We start from the raw sequence: 17,704 nt of genomic DNA, 5'->3' as shown, positions 1-17,704 counted from the left end.
GAGGGTGGAGAGGAGAGAAGAGTAAATAGAGAGAAATTTGATTATAATTTTAATTATGCAACCCGATTGTTGACATAATCGATATGTAATGAAACAATGGGAACGTTTACAGTTCAGCTAAATATTAATCACCATTAAAGTTCATTTTAACCAATTTTTAATGATGATTAGCCTTTGTTTCAATACAATATGAAAAAAGCAGGTTGAGCGAGTTAGAGATTTGAAAAAATGGTTTCCTCTGAATCTAAGAATCTTCAGAGTTTCTATTCTCCGGATCAAAACACTATTCACCATAATCATGTTCGGCCTTTGGACAGTTTACCTGTTGATTGTCCTTATGTCCAACCTTCCTCTTTACCACCTTTCGCTGTCTATTTTTAGTTTCTTGTTCCATTCCATTTTCCACTTGATAATAAATTTTCAAGATAATCATCTATGGGAATGTTTTTCACTCTGGTTTGGTTAACAAGTGCGTTTATTAAGATTGACTGTATTAGTTAACCTTGATGTCATTTAATCGATTCAATAATTGATTTAATTCTCGGTCAACTATTAATAGCCTTTTGTTTTGTAAAAAATAATTGACCGTTTATTTGATTTGTTTTACTAGAAAATCGGTTTTCCAGCAACCTTTTCAATCTTCTTACAAATTTCATTTTCATCTTAATCTGCAGCAAATGTCTTTTGGCTAACAAGCTGATTGTAAGCTGATTGCACCTGGTTAAGCGGTTTATGAACAGAATGAACTTAAAATGTTATCTCAGGTTGGACTTTGACTATTTCCTATTAATACAATTCCGATCGGAAAAGACCCAGCAAAGTCCAGCAAAACAAAAATAGATACTTGATACAGTTACCAAAAAACAATCAAATGAAGAGTGAACATCAAACAAAAACTTCCGTGATAATTAAATGCTCACAAGATGATACAACAAGAAATCAATGCATTTTGTGCGTAATTTCATTTTCTCAGCCATTTCTACGATTAAACTCTGCAATTGTTTAAATTGTCATTAGATTGATTAGAGTGCATTTTGGTTTTCACCTTTGCTTTTGTAAAACATTCTGTGTGAAATGAAAAGATGTTATCTTGAACAGTTTAATTAGATTAACTATCATGATGATGAATTGAATTTTTGGGTTTACACCAAACTTTCCCAGTTGATTGTTGCTCATTGTATCACTGAAAACTGAAGGTAAAGGAAAGATTTTGATTAAAAAGGTGATGACAATTATCTGAGGTACAATAAACTGTATCAAGTGAGAAAAGTGAAAATCTTATTCTCAAGGTAAATCATTTACATTACATGCAAATTACAATCAATTTTAAACTCATTAATTGATAAAGATAAAGCTTAATAATCATGATTATGCGATTCTATTACAATAGATTCACCATTAACATCAGTGCCTTAGTTTTTTGTTACCGTCAGATCATTCAATTTGTAAGTTAATAAATTTTCCGAGAAATTTTCTGAAATGTTCATTGTAAGAGCATGGAGTCCTCATGGATTGTATCAGCATCAAATCACGATCGGAATGGAGAGGATTTAACCATAATCGGAATGTGAACAACAGTTTCTTGTAAATCAAACTAGATTACAGAATAATTTGGTCTAATCATGTAATCTATAAATCTTAAGGAGGAATTGGATTTACCTTGAGAAATTGGAATTGAAAAGTTTGCCATGAGTGTGTATTAATGTGGTTAAAATTAGCAACAATCAGTTAACAAGAGTTTCTTGTAATATTATTTTCAACTGATTTGCTGCGATTAAGATTTTACTTTTTATTATGAAAGGTTTACCTGATCACCGATCTCATCTCGAGTGATCAATCTTCATTTCCAACACTATTTGGGTTAGTCAAATAATAAGGCCTAACTATTATTAACTATTAGATATTTAATCACACAATTCTGGTAATATGTATTAGATAATTACTATTTACTTAATCAAATCTTGTCACTTTCTCTTATGGCATTCATTTAGCGTGATGAAGGGATGATATGACAGTTGTCATCCGATTGCTCTTCATCCAATGTATGATTGTCAAGTAGTTGTTGGATTATATTTAACTCTCTTGGTCTTGAGACACAGATTGATCAAATCAAGAGTAGCTATCATGATCATCGATCACTATCACATTGGACCCATTTTAACAGTTGGTATCAATTCAATCAAAAAAGATGTTCGGCTCCAAATGTTGGCGTTTTTTCAAGCATCACACTTCACCTTCTTCGGTAAATTAACTGCTTAGTGACTCTAACACACTGATTACAATTAAAGGTCCTAAGAGTGAAAACAGATGAACAATCAAGTGCCTAGTGTTTTATTTTTGGAATCAAGTATTGGGTTAACCTTTGGTATTGCCTTTAATAACTCATTGGTATACTTAACATCATTTTAAAGATAAATTATATTCTTATTTCACTCGTTTATGATTATCTAATCAAGAATTTGCAATTGTCTCTATTTCTGATTATTTAGGTTCTGTTGATGAGTACAGAATGAGGCCCAATTTGGTTGGCAAATCTGTAATATCTGCACCTTTGGAGGTAAAAAGATTTCATTGATTCAGAATCAAAACAATATCAATGTTCAAAAAATATGTAAATCAGAGTTTGACTCTGAACTGGTTATCTGTGGAAACCTTGAAAGATGAAACGTCAATATGACGTGATGTTTAAATTATTGGGTTTGATGAGAAACCTCCTCAACTTTACCTGATTTTTGTTTCCAATGCTTGGCTATTAAATTGATTATTGATATATCATGGTATTTTTCATTACAACTTGTGACTTCAGACCTGATTTTTTTTGTATCATCTGTAGTTCAACACATAATCAGTTGTATCAGATGATAACAAAGCATTAATTATGATTTAAAGGTAAACAAAATAACCTAACCAGCTCCAAAAAAAGTGATGAGTTAGTTTAGTTTAGGTTTTCACTGGATGCATGATCAATCATAATTTGTTTCAATATTTGTGCTACTAATTCAGACATAGGTGAAGATGAAACCAGCATATTCCGACCTTAACCCTGTTGTCAATGGAGTTTCCAGTTTTTTTGTGATTATTTTTCATTTTATGCTTTTAGGTAATTCAATGAACAATAGAGCAAAATCAGGTAAAATTAAATTGAAAAGCAATCAAATTGAGGAAGAATCACATTAGCCATAGACTTGCAAGGACATATCTAACTGCTTTACACTTTGCCCTTGCCCTGAATCATCACAATTAATACACAGTTAATGCTTAAATTAAACAATTGGCTACAAATTGGTTACAATTAGCAACAATTTATTTTATGTTAAGCGTTGTTGTACCAATAAAGCAATTTTGAAAACCAGACTCTGGTAATATCTTTGGCGTCAAGATTAACCATTTTGATTGCCATTGGAACAGATTGTTTCAGATGAATAACAATTTAAGCAAAGATTGTCAACAAATCAAGTGAAAAGGGCTCAATGTTTACATTTATAAGGCTTAACCATTCAACTATTTAGGTTCACATGTAAAGTGGTTTAGATTCAATCACTGCTTAGTCAGTTGCAGTCAATTGATTAACGGAAAATTATCAACTTGATAATAAACTATTTTTAATTTCTAATTTGCCTGTTTCATGGGTGATAATTTGTATGAATAAGTAACCATTCTTTACCTGGTAACTGATTGAACTGCAACAGTTTAAGCAATAGATGTTACTGTGTATAATGGTTCAATCAACGATAATCAAAATATCAATCAATTTCATGAAAAATGTTCATTTTGTGATTAAATGATTCCAACTAAATAATGTTTTTCTCAGTGTCAACAGTTTTGATTATAACTTGACTGTGATTTGAGTTTTCAATCATCTAGATTGAAGCATTGATTATAACAATTATTGGACTGATCAAGTAGAATTGAAAATTTTGGTTTGTATCGATTGATTGCTTGGGCTGATTAATGATGGTCTGATGTGCAGATGATTTTTTGCTGATTTCACAAGATTCAAGATTCAAGATATTTGAAGAGTGAAAGTGAATTGAAATCGCTAGTTTCACTCAAATGTCTCGTTAACGATAAATCCTTTGATGTACAATTCGCGCTGATTTTGTTTAGATATCATAAGCACTAATTCAAATTGCAAACAAGGCTAGTTAATTGTTTCAATGGTAAGAGCAAAGGGAAACAGCAATTGACTGGAAACCTTGAACAACTTACATAGTTAAGTCGGTTTGCAATCTTATTGTGAATACATAATTGTATAATTTGAAGCTGATTGAATAATTTCACTTCACAATTACAAGGCTAACAGGTAGATAAGTGAAGAGATGCAATTTCCTTGTTGATGCTTAAAGAGATGCTTAAATTATTTACTCACCATCCGATCAAAATCAATCAATTACATCAAACAATCTCACCTTAGTAGCCTAACAATTGAAAAAGCTGTGTTACCAATTTTTACATTACCAAGTGACTATAACCCGTAATCATTAAAACAACGGATCTTCTGGATCTAAATTTTGAGGAAATTAAGTTAAATTTAGTCAAATATTGTACAGTAAACAATCTTGATTTGTAAATAGGATTACTTATTATAGTAGTTATTAAACAAATGGAAGGATATTATTGGAATCAGGAAACTAAATTAATTCTTTATACATACTGGTGATCAAAATAATTTAATGGTGAGTCTAAGATGGTTGAATAAAAGCTTATTTCAATTGTTTTATCACATTCGTCTTGATTTTATTAATGAATTTTTATCTAGTTACCGCTAATTCAATAGTAGATCATTAGATCGATAGATCATGTAATACAAAATCAAGGTTAATGATTAGCTAATGGTGGCTTTACACTGCAAGGCTATTGATATCATCTGATCACAGAATCAGTTGATACTTTCATAATAGTCTTAAATATCACTTGATTAATGGTTAAAGCAATGGCTATGGTTGACAGTGGAGTGACAAAAAGGTTGTTTATTTGGTGATTAATATTGAAATCAAACAAAAACATATTTTGTTTCAATTTTATGATTTAATTGATACCTAAATTGTCTTGTTTCAAGCCTTAAATGAAAGGCCGAACTTTTGCAGCATTGAAATGCCAAACTTAAATGTAATGAAGACTGTTTGAATGTTATAATAACTTAGGAAATAATAGTGAGGAGTTCAAATTGAAATTCAAGCATAATTTTTAAACATTATTTACAGATTTGCTGATTATTGAAGCATTTATTGGATTGGTAACTATACTTTTGTCCGGACAAATGTGAGTACAAACTATTACAAGACAAGCGTCTATTTTTTAGCTTGATATTTTGGTTGGTGAACATCTTCATCAGAATCCTCGGTATCAATGAAAGATCTGGGCGACTTCTTTTTATCTGAACGATATATTGTTCTGATGGTTGATATTTCTGGTTCAGATTCAATGCGACTTCTAATTGAAACATTTGAAGCAACTGACAAATTTGATTTGCTTTTAATAGAATCTAATGAGAAAATGTTTTCATCTGATTCAATCCGTGTTGACTCTTCAACTGCATGTAAATCTGGTTGGCTTTTACGCACTTTTGCTTCTGTAAATGAACAGTTAGAGGAATTAAATTGTGTGAATTTTTTAAATATAAATTAAGCAAGAAATTAAATGTTAACATTTAACTTACCCGAAGACTTTCTTTTATCCAATGATTTTGATTTCTTAGGTTTTACTCGTGCAGTTTCAACTACAATCTCAGGGATTATTTCACGTTTACCTTTGTCTGTTATCGAGTCCTCTTCTTGAATTATCACCATAGTATCTGCAATTGAACCAATTAAACTATTGCTACTCTATTTCATTAAATAAGATTTAATTTTAATTACTTACGTCGTGGTTTCTGTTCTATTTCAACCAAATCACTTGAACCTTTACTCCTTTTTTCACTTTTACTGAGACTCATTCGAAGGACTTTATTTGAATCTTCATTTGTTAAAAGATGTATTGAACGACCTGTTGACATTGAAGAATTGTTTTCAAAATTTTGATCTGAAACGGAATAGAAATTAAATTTAGTTATAACTGAAGCAATAAAGGAATCTTTGGATACAACCTCTTCTGGGTCTTCTACGGACAAAGCTACATAATAAAAGCAAACCACTAGTTAAGCTCACCATTCCGAAGATTGGATAAATATTTAGCCAGTTATCAATGAACATGATAATATCTGTTAGTTGTCTGCTGTTAGACCATTCAAAAATCAATTTATGTTGCACATAAAATTAAATAAATATTATATCGTTAAATTATATTTAATCTAGGATACATGAAATAGTAACATTGTACGGTAATAATAAAGAACTAGTGGTATAAGTTATAAATTGAATTGACAAAATGTTGCAAATATTTGAATGGATTCTAGATGTTATAGAATCGTCAGCAGCAGCTAACACGTATGTATTTAAATAGAGGGCATTTCAGAAATTTAAATAGTTTAAAGTGATTTCTTTTGGTTTGAATTAATATTATTGATGGAATTTGAAAATCAGCGGTTCACATCCATGTTTTGTTTAGCCAAGTGTGGATTGTATTGTGAATTGTATCTTCTATCACGATCAGCTTCGATGACAGGTTCAGGTTTAATTTGTTTATTTAATAATCGATCAACTCTTTCACGTTCAGCTCTCTCTCGACGCAATCTTTCAGCTCTGAGAGATTCCAATTTTGCCCGCTTTTCCTCCTGATCGACACTTTCGTCACTGGATGAGCTATCTTCTTCTGAGGAGGATTTTTTCGACCGTTTATGGCGACTTTTGAGTTTTCCGTGCTTTCTCTTTTTAGATTTTTTGGATTTTTTAGACTTTTTAACCTTCTTTTTATTAATCGGGACTGAAATATCTCGTTCTATCTCTTTAGTTACAGCTGGAAGGCCTGCATGCTTAAGGAAAAAAATAATTACATTAAACATTTTTATAATTAAGAGAAATTGAGAATCTTATGACTATGAAGAAAATAATTTATACTTACTTTACTAGATTTAACGGATGCAGTTGGTATTTCTGGGTTAGGTTTACTCTTTTTCATGATGTCTAAATATCTTTGCATATCTACTAAAGGGTCAGCTATATGATGAAAATTTGCTTGATTTGAAGATGTTGAACTAGAATCATCTTTTGAATCTGGAAACATTCTTTTGGTATGGCTCTGGAGGTACCATGGTTTATCAACTTCATTGCATCCTTGGCCCAAAAATGTAAGAATTCCTACTTTTTTCTCCCATTCTTCTTTCTCTTTTTTAACCTCCTTAGCATGATCTTCGTTCTTCCGGTCGTCATTGGCTGAAGATGGCTCGGTTTCGGTAAAAATAGCGGCTATTTGGTCGACTGGGGTTTCGTTTCGAGTTGAATTGGATCGAAGCAGATTTATTCTCGCTTCACTTTCTGCAATTAGTCGCCTCTTATCTTTGGCTTCTTCCTCTTCTTTTGCTTTTGCTTCATCTCTTCTAACTCTAGCTATATTATTTTTATTTCTTACATGCCAACTTTTATGATGTAGAATGTTCATATTGTTAGCTAGTTAAACAGTTTTAAATTATTAATATAATGCAACAGGTTGTCAATTTAATTTGAGTTATGATCGGCTAAATTTGTTATAGATCAGGCCCTCCTCTCTGAAAAAAATTAAAAGTGAAACAAATCAGTATCAACCATTAAAAAAGGGTTACGCGAAAGAAAAGAAAGAAGACTTACTTGAATTATCTCAATCTCAAGACTGCCTAAAGGTTTTCTTTGATATTTCAGTGGTAGCTGAGATTCATCAATGGTATTTTTGGATGGTGCGGAGGACGAAGATGGTGAGTTCAAGCCAGAAACACCTAAAATCCAAAGATCAAAGAAATTAGAAAAGCCTCCAATACGGATACACTAAATTTATATACAAACCAGCTGTTTTGTCGAGGCCACCTTTTCTAAACCTGATCAATGGTATATGAGGTTTGACAGTCTAAGAGAAAAGAAACTTATATTAAACAAAGATAAACAGAATGAGATGCTAACAAAATACCTGAAAAGTTTGTCGGGCGGCAAAAGACATCATAAAGTCAATAAATAATTACTATAAAATAATAAACAAAACCAGAATTTTCAACAAAATTTTCATTAAACCAGTAAATTACCATAACAATAAAAACGCCATCTAACGGTAAAAAAGATAGCTAAAAGATACAAATCCGTAGAGACCAGTTGGTTACTGGTAACCGGTTACTTGGTTAGAGGGGGAGAAAAGTAACCAAGTATGGTTACTATAACCAGTTACTATAACCGGTTACAAAATAACCGGTTACTTGCTGGTTACATTGAGAGGGAAATTTGAAAAGAAAGTAAAGAAAGTAAACAACAACTTTCTAAATACATTAATAGATGGCGCTGATAAAAGATGAAAAATTAAACTTTTTATTTTTGAATTTGGCGGTAAGAAATTTGTAACCAGCAAGTAACCGGTTATTTGTAACTGGGGGTGAAAGAACCACAGTTACTGGTTATACTAACCAAACTAGCCTGTAACCGACGTATCTCTACAAATCCGAATGTTATATTTGATTCGAATCCGATACTTTAAGCGGATTACAATTGAAAACAGAGTTTTACTTGAAAGTTGATCTCTTAACGGTACATTTGCCTAGTTACCTTCTCAATAAATTTCAATCAAGTGACTCGACTTGTCATCTTTTTTAGAGTGTCAGATATTTTGGGTCTAAAATGGGCTTACTTACTCTTGGACAACCTTTGACCTGGAATGAGACCCGTAAATATGCTGAACATGTTCGCGAACATGGTATAATCCAATTCATTAATTCCTACCATAAACTCAAGGATAGACAAGATGAATATCTTAAATGGGGTGATGAGGTATGTTTCTTCCTCTTCTTCTATTTTATAATTATCCTTTCATTTGATCCTTAATTTTTAACCATCTTCCTAATCTAGAGCTTGAAAGATTTGATATGAAAATCGAAGAATAAGTCAGATGACTATGCATTTTTTATAAATTAGCTTCCAAGCTCTTGTTTCTTTGTTTTTTTTTGAATTAGCTTGATTGTTATGTTATTGTTCAAACAATTATGCTATTTAATCTATTGGTCATAATTATAACATGCCTCCCTTTTTCTATTCATAACTAATTTTTGCAAAATCTGTTCTATTATTTTGTTATTTTTTACAGATTGAGTACATGCTTATCAAATTTGATAAGAAACAACAAAGAGCACGAGTGTGCCTTAAGGCTGGTGAATTACTTTCTATCATGGATGAACGTGAAAAAAAAGAAGGCAACTCTAGAATTTGTCTTTGGCGACCAGAGGTACGAATCTAATTATTTTATGTAACATTAAAATGTCTTGTTTGCTTAGTATCTAGTTGATATCTATTATATTTATATTTATAATCTCGTCGATTAGTTGAAAGATATATTGGATCACGTTTTTATATTTTGCACTTGCGTTTAATTACATTTGTTGCAAATATTACATTCACATGATTCATCATTCGATTCCTCTATCATAAGTTATTAACGATTTTAATTTATTTTTACTAAGTTTGGCGCTTTCATGATTGAAGGAACACCGGGTTCGCCTTATGGAGCTTCAGACCTTGATCTAACCTTGCTTTCCAATTTTAATGAAGTCGAAAAAAATATGAAGATCCGTCGTCAGGAAATCGAAGCGTTATTATCACCAGATGAAGCTCTTCTCTGTGTCACAAGTTTTCCTAGGTTGGTATAAAAACACATCATGATAACGGCTTGATAAATAACCTCTTATTTTATTTGATGCCATTAATGGTATTTCACTGTCTTTATCATGATTATCTTGATCTAAAGTCGTAATACTTCTATTAACATCTTTATATTTACCGGCTGCTTGTTTATTTAAAAAGACTTGGTTGTCCTGATTTCACATGGCCTCAAGCTCAACTCGATCCTGCCAAAAGTGTTACTGGATCCATCTTTTTTCCCGATGAAGCAATATTTGGAGGACATCCACGTTTCAGGTGCCTAAAACTCGGTGAATTAAAGTTTTGAAGAGGCTAACAAACAAATGTTTTTCTTTATCCAGAACTCTAGCTCAGAATATAAGACATAGAAGAAAGCGACGAGTGATAATCAACATTCCCATTTACCGTGATATTAAGACTCCTGATCCTTTCATTGAAGAATTTAACGACGAAGAAGCAAAAGAGGCAATTAAAGCAGATCATGTTTATATGGATGCTATGGGTTTTGGTATGGGATGTTGTTGCCTTCAAGTTACTTTCCAAGCTTCTAATCTTGATGAGGCTAGAATTTTGTACGATCAATTGACACCGTTATGTCCTATTATGATGGCTCTAAGCGCAGCATCTCCTATCCAAAGAGGATACCTCTGTGATCTCGATTGCCGCTGGAGTGTGATATCGCAAGCGGTAGATGATAGGACCAAAGAAGAACTTGGAGAAGAACCTATGAAATTTTGCAAGTTCCGGATCAATAAGTCAAGATATGATTCAATCGACTCATATATCTCAGCGGATGGAGATAAATATAATGACATTCCGTTAATTTATGATCAAGTTTATTATGATAAAATGGTTAAATCTGGCGTTGATCCTCTAATTGCCAAGCACATTGCACATCTTTTTATACGTGATCCTGTTACTTTGTATCGAGAAAAACTTGACCAAGATGATGAAAATGATATGGACCATTTTGAAAATATTCAATCGACAAACTGGCAAACTATGCGATTTAAACCTCCTCCTCCATCCTCTCCAGGAATTGGTTGGAGAGTTGAATTTCGTCCAATGGAAGTTCAAATAACGGAATTTGAAAATGCTGCCTTAGTTGTTTTCATTGTTCTACTTACTAGAATCATATTAACATACCGATTAAATCTTTTATTACCCATTTCCAAAGTTGATGAAAATATGAAAGAAGCACAAAAACGTGATGCTGTCCAAAGATGTCGATTCTGGTTTCGTAAACGCATTATTACTCAAACTAGTCCACCCGAAGCTTCAGCTTGTCTGAGAGCTGCCAGTACTAATGATATTAAAAACTGTGATGAGGATATCATTGATAATGATATTGATGAATCATGTGTACTCCTAACCATCGATGAAATAATCAATGGAAAGAGTGGAATGTTCCCCGGATTGATGCCTCTCTTAAGACACTATTTACTTAGTGTTGAGATCGATGCTGAAACTCACTGTACTATAAATCAGTACCTTAATCTAATTTCTTGCCGAGCCTCAGGTAAATACTTGACACCTGCTCAATGGATTCGCAAGTTTGTCCAAAATCACTCAGATTATAAAAAAGATTCTGTTGTCTCTGATAAAATCAATTATGATCTACTTAAGACAATCAAGAAAATAACCAAAGGAAAGATTCTGTGTGAAGATCTAGTTGGTGATTCAAGTTACATTAAAGATCGACTTTTAAATGGTGATGCTAAATAGAAAAGAAAAAAAGAGGAAAAATTAAAATAGGATTAAATTTGATTGACAAAACTCTAAAAATTGAAACGAGTTTCAAAAGGATAATTGTTTTAACACCTGTTATGATTCTTGCAAAATGTCCAATTTATGCCAATTATGTAAATCACCAAATTACCTTCTTTGTTAGAATTTTATTTAGTTAATTGGGTTAAAGTTTATTTTATTGTTGATATTATATTAATTTGGAAGAGAGAAAGTAACGAATCAATCATAAAACGTTTTATTGTTCAAACTTGATTTATTATTTATCATGTAAAATATAATTATTTCATTTGTTACCATGATGATGATGCAACTTATCGATAAATGATTAGAGTTCTTATGTTCTTATGATTGGTTCTGCTGAACTCATATTGCTGTAAACATAAAATTAATTTAACCAAGGGCGATTCATTATCAGATTTTAAATCTGGCACTTTTGTTCTAATCGCATGACACCTTTTTGTTTGCTATTTAAAGTTGTTAATAAACAAGATGATTGGCTATCGTAACTTTCATTAGTTGAATTCACAATTTATTGATTTATAGATCGTTTCAATCTAACTTTATCTGACAGCATAAAATCATTTTCAGCAATATTTTAATCAATAACTTTATATTACAATCAACTTTAATGTTATTAGCCACGGAAGAGGCTTTATGAGAAAAGATAGTGAGAGGAAGATAAAAAGAAAGGAAACCAGTAAAACGGAGGGAGCATCAAGTTCAAAATTTCAACAACTATAGCCATCAACGTGGCAATAGAAGTTATTTGATCACTTTTTGTTGTCATGTTTGCTCAATAATTTATATCACCATGTAAATATAAATATCTTTATTCATTAAAAATAACTTCCTTCCAGAGAAACTTGTTTCTGTTTAAACCTTTGTCAACAAATGTCATCAGTATAGCAACACCAAACGTAAACAGCAACCAAGAAACATCATGAACCATTCCTGTTATATCATCTTCATCTCTTTAATTCTTGATTTATTAGCTTTTACAATTATTTTACCGCTCATGCCATCAATATTGGATTATTATGAAACTAATGATAAAGTGAGTACAACATTTGTTCATCCATTTTCCATATTATAGAATATTCATCTTAACTAATGTTTGTTTACTTTTTCAATCTAGAGTGGCCTTTACTTGCAACTTAATGATATCGTTGAAACATTCAGAGTATATTGTGGTGCTCCAAATGATTTAAATAAAGTCCTACTCGCTGGTGCATTAGGATCTTGGTTTTCCTTTTTACAGTTCATCTCTTCACCGTTCATCGGGGCCTTTTCCGACGTCTATGGACGCCGGGTTTCAATGTTGTTATGTTTGGTGGGAATAGCTGTTTCTCATTTTCTCTGGTCAATGTCTCAAGGATCGTTCCTTTACTTTGCCATTGCTCGTACGCTTGGTGGCTTGTTTAAAGGAAATGTCAGTCTATCTACGGCAATAATTACTGACCTATTGGCTCAAGCTGATAGAGGTAAAGGAATGGCGTTGATTGGTGTTGCTTTCTCAGTTGGTTTTATTTTTGGTCCTCTTCTTGGTGCCTTCTTTTCCTACTATTCAAAAACTGTTCTTTCATCGAGTCAACAATTTTTCGCCTTACCCGCCATTTTTTCTACCGTTTTGGCTGTTATTAATATTGTTTTTATTTACTTATACTTCAAAGAGTCGCTTCCAAAAGCCAATCGGGTAAGAATTGAATTTTTTTTCCTATTCTGATTGCAATCTTATTTTTGTAACCCCTTTTTTACCTCTTCAGGCCAAGTCAACCATCAAAGGTTTCATGCAAGCTTTTGGATATGTTAACCCGATTTCTTTGTTCCGCTTTTCAAATGTTCAAAAGATTGGCAAAGAAGGTGCGTTAAATTTCATTCACCTTTTGTTTTATGATGAATCTTTGACAATTTGATTTATTCGTATTTTTCCTTTCTTTCTACTCAAGACTTAAAAGTTATCTGTGATTTAGGATTCATCTATTTTCTTTACTTATTCTTCTACTCTGGCCTCGAATATACTCTTACTTTCTTAACTCACCATAGATTTGGATACACGAGGTAAATAAATTCAGTAAATTTCAAAGTTTTGAATTTTTTATTCATTGTATTTTGTTTTTTTCAGAATGCAACAAGCAAAAGTATACTTATTCAGTGGTATATTAATGGCTCTACTTCAAGGAACTTATGTCCGGCGTATAAAACCCACCAAAGAGCTCAAGACAATCAAAATAGTAAATAAACTAAGTTTTTTAATTTGAAATTATACTTACATATATTATTCATTTAATTTAAGGGCTTAATCGTTATTGTGTTGGCATTCTTAACAATTGGACTATCTCAAACCATTCCTCAACTTTATTCAGGACTAGCTTTCTATTCATTTTCATCTGCCGCTGTTGTGCCTTGTCTAACAACTCTTGCCTCATCAACTGGACCATCAGACCAAAAAGGGACTGTCCTTGGTACATTCCGATCTCTAGGTTCATTAGCTCGAGCCTTAGGTCCAATTGTGTCTTCGTTAAGTTAGTTTGTTTTTTACAACAATTAATAATCTAGTCTAATCTTTTCAATAATTTTTTACAGCATATTGGAGATTTGGACCTGAGATATGTTATGCAATCGGAGCATTATTCTTTGTTTTCCCGTTTATATTATCAAGATCGTTATCTAATCGACTGAACTCCGCTAAAATACACCCATGAGGTCAAGCAATGGGTAAATTTTACCAACGAGATTGTTTTGGATCAGAAATGAAAATGACTCAAAGACTGATTTTAATTCCAACGCTCAAAGATCTCTGCAATAATTAATTGTGACTTAATACTTTATTACACTTGTTGATTATGTTTATTCTAATATTCTATTGAGTAAATTTTATATATCGATTTATAAATTGATTTTTACATTCCCTTTTCACTGTTCATCACTATGAATACTCTTTATCTTTGATGTTTTTTTTATTCTAATTCATTGAATTATGTCTATTTTCAATCAATTTGAACCTTTTAAATGATTAAATACGAACAATTTAGTAAAAAAATATTTTTAATCATTTATTCAACAAGAATTTTTGGTTACTTTTATTTTTAGTCAAATTGCTGAGCATTTGAGAGTTTTATATTTAAAAATTCGCGCTCTTGTGTAACCATCATTTCAAACAAAACTGGTGACACAAGTAACCAGGTAAGGTTTGAATCCTCTTCTGGTTGATCAAGTTTTGATTGCCGTCTCAGCAAACATCATCATTTCAACTTTTATCACTTGTGTCAGCATTAATTTAATTTTGTTTTAGTGAATTTGCTTGTGCCCTTTAGAACACAATGGAGGTAAGTTAAACGAATGTCAACACTGGTCTAATGAAAATATAGACCAGTGCAAATTATTTATTTTCCTTATCTCATAATAAATTTGTTTCCCATTTCTTTTATAATTTTCAATTTTGATATTATTTTCCCTATTCCATGTTTCCGTGTATTTATTTTCTTCTGCATTTTTGCCCTTTTTATCACCGCCAGTTGGAAATCGTTAAATCTGGATCTAATGAGACTGTCATTGCTACACTTTTTGATGTTAGTCCATCATCAAAGATACGAGATATTAAAAAACTCATTCACAAACAGAGTTAGTAATTATTCTCTTATTAAATTTAATCATTGGATTATACTTCATGACCTTTGCTTACTTTCCACAGAGAAATCTTTGTACCCTGACAGACAAGCTCTTCGAATCGAACCAAGTAAGTTTAGTCTATTACATTTTTAAATGTTGAATTATTGCATTTAGCGCTACAACAATTTCATTAGCTCTGATTTCAAAAAATTTATTGCATTGTGCATTGTTTAACATCCTTCATTGTCAATTTGATAAATTCATACATTTTGTTTCGCCTTTTTAAAATTTAAACTTTTCCTTTTGCAGAGGGAAAATCCCTTGACGATGATGTTCAACTAAAGAGCATTAGCGCTAATCTCAAGAACAGTAAAAAACTTTTCCTCAAAGACTTGGGTCCTCAAATCGGTTGGAAAACGGTTTTCTTTTGGGAATACTTTGGTCCTCTGATCTGTTACATGGTTTCCTACACCAGACCTGAAATCTTATACGGCAAAGGAGCTGCCACTAAACCAATGCACCAAGTTGTTCAGTAAGGAAAATCAAGATATGAATTTTAAGATATGCACTGGCATTACTGACTCTTTTTATTCGTTTGAATAGTTATGCTGCTGTTTGCTGGTCATTCCATTACATCAAGAGAATACTCGAAACTTTATTCGTGCACCGATTCTCTCATGGAACTATGCCACTCTTCAATTTATTCAAGGTAAATTTGGATACATTTGCAGCCTTTTCTATGTTACTTAAATAAAATTTTCTCTACAATTCAATCCAACAGAATTGCTCATATTATTGGGGTTTCGCATTTTACATTGGATATTATGTAAATCATCCCCTTTACACTCCACCATATTTCGGCAGCCTTCAAATTAACATTGGATTGCTTGGATTCATTCTTTCTGAGCTTGGAAACTTCAGTATCCACATTGCCCTGAGAAACCTCCGACCTCCTGGAACCAGGGAGCGAAAAATTCCTGTACCAACTGGAAATCCATTTACTACTCTTTTCAATTTTGTCTCATGTCCTAATTATACTTACGAAGCATACTCTTGGATCTTTTTCACGATTCTCACCCAATGCTTACCCGCTGGCTTATTTACTGCAGCTGGATTATTCCAAATGACACTTTGGGCTCTTGGAAAACACCGAAATTACAAGAAGGAGTTTTCTAATTATCCAAGAGGAAGAAAAGCAATTATTCCTTTCTTACTCTAAGAAAGTTTAATACATTTAATCAACAAAAGCATTTGCTATAGATGGGTACAAAAGATGGGAAAATTAAATGAATAATGATTATGTTAAATGAGTCACTGTCATGGTCAACAATTAAATTTTTTTGTTTATCAATAATCTCTCAATCTATCTTCTTTGTAAAATAGGGTAGCTGGTTCAGAGGCAGATAATTGTCAATCATTCTACAGCCAAAGCTGTCTCTAAATTATCAATACATGTCAATCAATTTAATCAAATTAATAGTTTCAATGGATCCATTGATTTTTCTATTTTGAATGAAGTAGCTTACTTATCTGCATGAAATTTTCGCCCACCTTTTTGTTCATTTATGATTAAGCCAAATTGTTAAAATATTGATCAAAACATCGAGAGACCAAGTAAATTATAACGATTCAAAAATTCAAAAGTCTTGTCTAATTCACAAAAAACACTCCAATCAGATTGAAATCGCGATTCAAAATGAAAATAAGTGATTTTATTAAAACTAATTTTGTAATTATTATTGATATCTTTGATACTGAAGAGTCTTTGAATTTTCAATTTTTATTGCTGGTTTGGTTATCTAACAATCAATAATTCATCAGTATTTAATCCGTTCCATGTTATCGTTTGTTATGATTAATTTTGTTTTAATTTCATCTTTATGTATTTCACTCAACAAAATTCACCAATGGCTCGATGAAACTCATCATTAATTTAAATTTAATTACTTGAATCACTTCTGAAAACAGATATAAGAGTAAGTAGTTTTCATTTTTACTCTCATTTCTTTAAACTTCAATTGCTTGCATATAACTTCATTTCAAAACCATCGAGATTTTTGAAGTAATAATGAATTTCTCAATGATTTACTGTCATAATTTTTTTTATGAAAACCGCTGTTTTTATCATTATAAACTGTTATCATTATAATGTAAAAAAGGCTCTGATTTTGCATTTATTTGAGGCCAGTGACTGAACTTCAGTTTATCTTACAATACGTTAATGAAGCCGTATTTAGCCAAATGTTGTTAGTGTGAATTTATTTCTTTTTAGTTGTATACTAACATTTGATTTCTGCTGGCACAATTGAGTTTGGAACAAAAAATGACCAAAAGATGATGGATGATGGAAGAGTCAGAGAAATTAATAAACTAAGTTTAGGATTATTACATGAATCCACTGTTAGATGCTCTTATTTCCAGATCGAATTATTTCGCTATCACTAGTCTTGCTTATAGAAACAAATTTACTTTTCGATGAAGTCAATAAATATTCCGAAAATTAAGTTTTTCTAGGTAAGGTATATGAGAAAATTAATTGATTTTAACTGATTTTATTAAATTGCAAATTAACCACCTTTTATGATTGGTTACACCGACAACAG

At 31.7% G+C, this 17,704-nt stretch overlaps 5 protein-coding genes across 5 annotated transcripts; 3 read left to right on the top strand and 2 right to left on the bottom strand.

Moving 5' to 3' along the window:
• Window positions 1-4,950: 4,950 nt before the first annotated feature.
• Window positions 4,951-6,214, bottom strand: LOC149093131 (uncharacterized). The gene is made up of 4 exons (XM_089269508.1): window positions 6,086-6,214; window positions 5,863-6,021; window positions 5,660-5,794; window positions 4,951-5,572 (listed from the first exon to the last, which is right to left on the bottom strand). Exons 1-4 carry the CDS (start codon window positions 6,189-6,191, stop codon window positions 5,292-5,294), a joined length of 681 nt encoding a protein of 226 aa, XP_089125634.1. The 5' UTR covers window positions 6,192-6,214; the 3' UTR covers window positions 4,951-5,291.
• Window positions 6,215-6,265: 51 nt separating this feature from the next.
• Window positions 6,266-7,846, bottom strand: LOC107369133 (uncharacterized). The gene is made up of 3 exons (XM_015937054.3): window positions 7,722-7,846; window positions 7,000-7,642; window positions 6,266-6,910 (listed from the first exon to the last, which is right to left on the bottom strand). Exons 2-3 carry the CDS (start codon window positions 7,534-7,536, stop codon window positions 6,518-6,520), a joined length of 930 nt encoding a protein of 309 aa, XP_015792540.2. The 5' UTR covers window positions 7,537-7,642; window positions 7,722-7,846; the 3' UTR covers window positions 6,266-6,517.
• Window positions 7,847-8,626: 780 nt separating this feature from the next.
• Gclc (glutamate--cysteine ligase) lies at window positions 8,627-11,998 on the top strand. Its single transcript, XM_015937052.3, has 5 exons — window positions 8,627-8,879; window positions 9,193-9,330; window positions 9,566-9,741; window positions 9,906-10,019; window positions 10,085-11,998. The coding sequence occupies exons 1-5, from the start codon at window positions 8,730-8,732 to the stop codon at window positions 11,466-11,468; spliced, it is 1,962 nt and encodes a 653-aa protein (XP_015792538.1). The 5' UTR covers window positions 8,627-8,729; the 3' UTR covers window positions 11,469-11,998.
• Window positions 11,999-12,266: 268 nt separating this feature from the next.
• Window positions 12,267-14,385, top strand: rtet (major facilitator superfamily domain-containing protein rtet). The gene is made up of 7 exons (XM_015937053.3): window positions 12,267-12,546; window positions 12,628-13,185; window positions 13,256-13,352; window positions 13,439-13,550; window positions 13,615-13,723; window positions 13,786-14,014; window positions 14,076-14,385. The coding sequence occupies exons 1-7, from the start codon at window positions 12,433-12,435 to the stop codon at window positions 14,192-14,194; spliced, it is 1,338 nt and encodes a 445-aa protein (XP_015792539.2). The 5' UTR covers window positions 12,267-12,432; the 3' UTR covers window positions 14,195-14,385.
• Window positions 14,386-14,714: 329 nt separating this feature from the next.
• Window positions 14,715-16,455, top strand: Sc2 (trans-2,3-enoyl-CoA reductase Sc2). Its single transcript, XM_015937139.3, has 6 exons — window positions 14,715-14,818; window positions 15,008-15,113; window positions 15,184-15,228; window positions 15,411-15,633; window positions 15,705-15,810; window positions 15,883-16,455. Exons 1-6 carry the CDS (start codon window positions 14,813-14,815, stop codon window positions 16,318-16,320), a joined length of 924 nt encoding a protein of 307 aa, XP_015792625.1. The 5' UTR covers window positions 14,715-14,812; the 3' UTR covers window positions 16,321-16,455.
• The last annotated feature ends 1,249 nt before the right edge of the window (window positions 16,456-17,704 follow it).

This window comes from Tetranychus urticae, chromosome 3 (genome assembly GCF_039701765.1).
Source record: "Tetranychus urticae isolate SD_2017Ah chromosome 3, NJAU_TeUrti_SD_1.0, whole genome shotgun sequence".
NCBI lineage: Eukaryota > Metazoa > Arthropoda > Arachnida > Trombidiformes > Tetranychidae > Tetranychus > Tetranychus urticae.
Note: the sequence above shows the minus strand (reverse complement) of the source record. Positions and strands in the feature narration are given on the sequence as shown.

Bases quoted from the DNA above. Each gene is read 5' to 3' on its own strand.
- Gclc (XM_015937052.3), top strand. From the start codon at position 8,730: ATGGGCTTACTTACTCTTGGACAACCTTTGACCTGGAATGAGACCCGT. The intron at 8,880-9,192 runs GTATGTTTCTTC...TATTTTTTACAG, and splicing joins ATCTTAAATGGGGTGATGAG to ATTGAGTACATGCTTATCAA. The intron at 9,331-9,565 runs GTACGAATCTAA...ATTTTTACTAAG, and splicing joins TTTGTCTTTGGCGACCAGAG to TTTGGCGCTTTCATGATTGA.
- LOC149093131 (XM_089269508.1), bottom strand. From the start codon at position 6,191: ATGTTCATTGATAACTGGCTAAATATTTATCCAATCTTCGGAATGGTG. The intron at 5,795-5,862 runs GTAAGTAATTAA...GTTCAATTGCAG, and splicing joins AATAGAACAGAAACCACGAC to ATACTATGGTGATAATTCAA. The intron at 5,573-5,659 runs GTAAGTTAAATG...GTTCATTTACAG, and splicing joins GGATAAAAGAAAGTCTTCGG to AAGCAAAAGTGCGTAAAAGC.
- LOC107369133 (XM_015937054.3), bottom strand. From the start codon at position 7,536: ATGAACATTCTACATCATAAAAGTTGGCATGTAAGAAATAAAAATAAT. The intron at 6,911-6,999 runs GTAAGTATAAAT...TTTTTCCTTAAG, and splicing joins CATCCGTTAAATCTAGTAAA to CATGCAGGCCTTCCAGCTGT.
- rtet (XM_015937053.3), top strand. From the start codon at position 12,433: ATGAACCATTCCTGTTATATCATCTTCATCTCTTTAATTCTTGATTTA. The intron at 12,547-12,627 runs GTGAGTACAACA...TTTTCAATCTAG, and splicing joins ATTATGAAACTAATGATAAA to AGTGGCCTTTACTTGCAACT. The intron at 14,015-14,075 runs GTTAGTTTGTTT...AATTTTTTACAG, and splicing joins TCCAATTGTGTCTTCGTTAA to CATATTGGAGATTTGGACCT.
- Sc2 (XM_015937139.3), top strand. The intron at 15,114-15,183 runs GTTAGTAATTAT...TACTTTCCACAG, and splicing joins AAAACTCATTCACAAACAGA to AGAAATCTTTGTACCCTGAC. The intron at 15,811-15,882 runs GTAAATTTGGAT...TCAATCCAACAG, and splicing joins CACTCTTCAATTTATTCAAG to AATTGCTCATATTATTGGGG.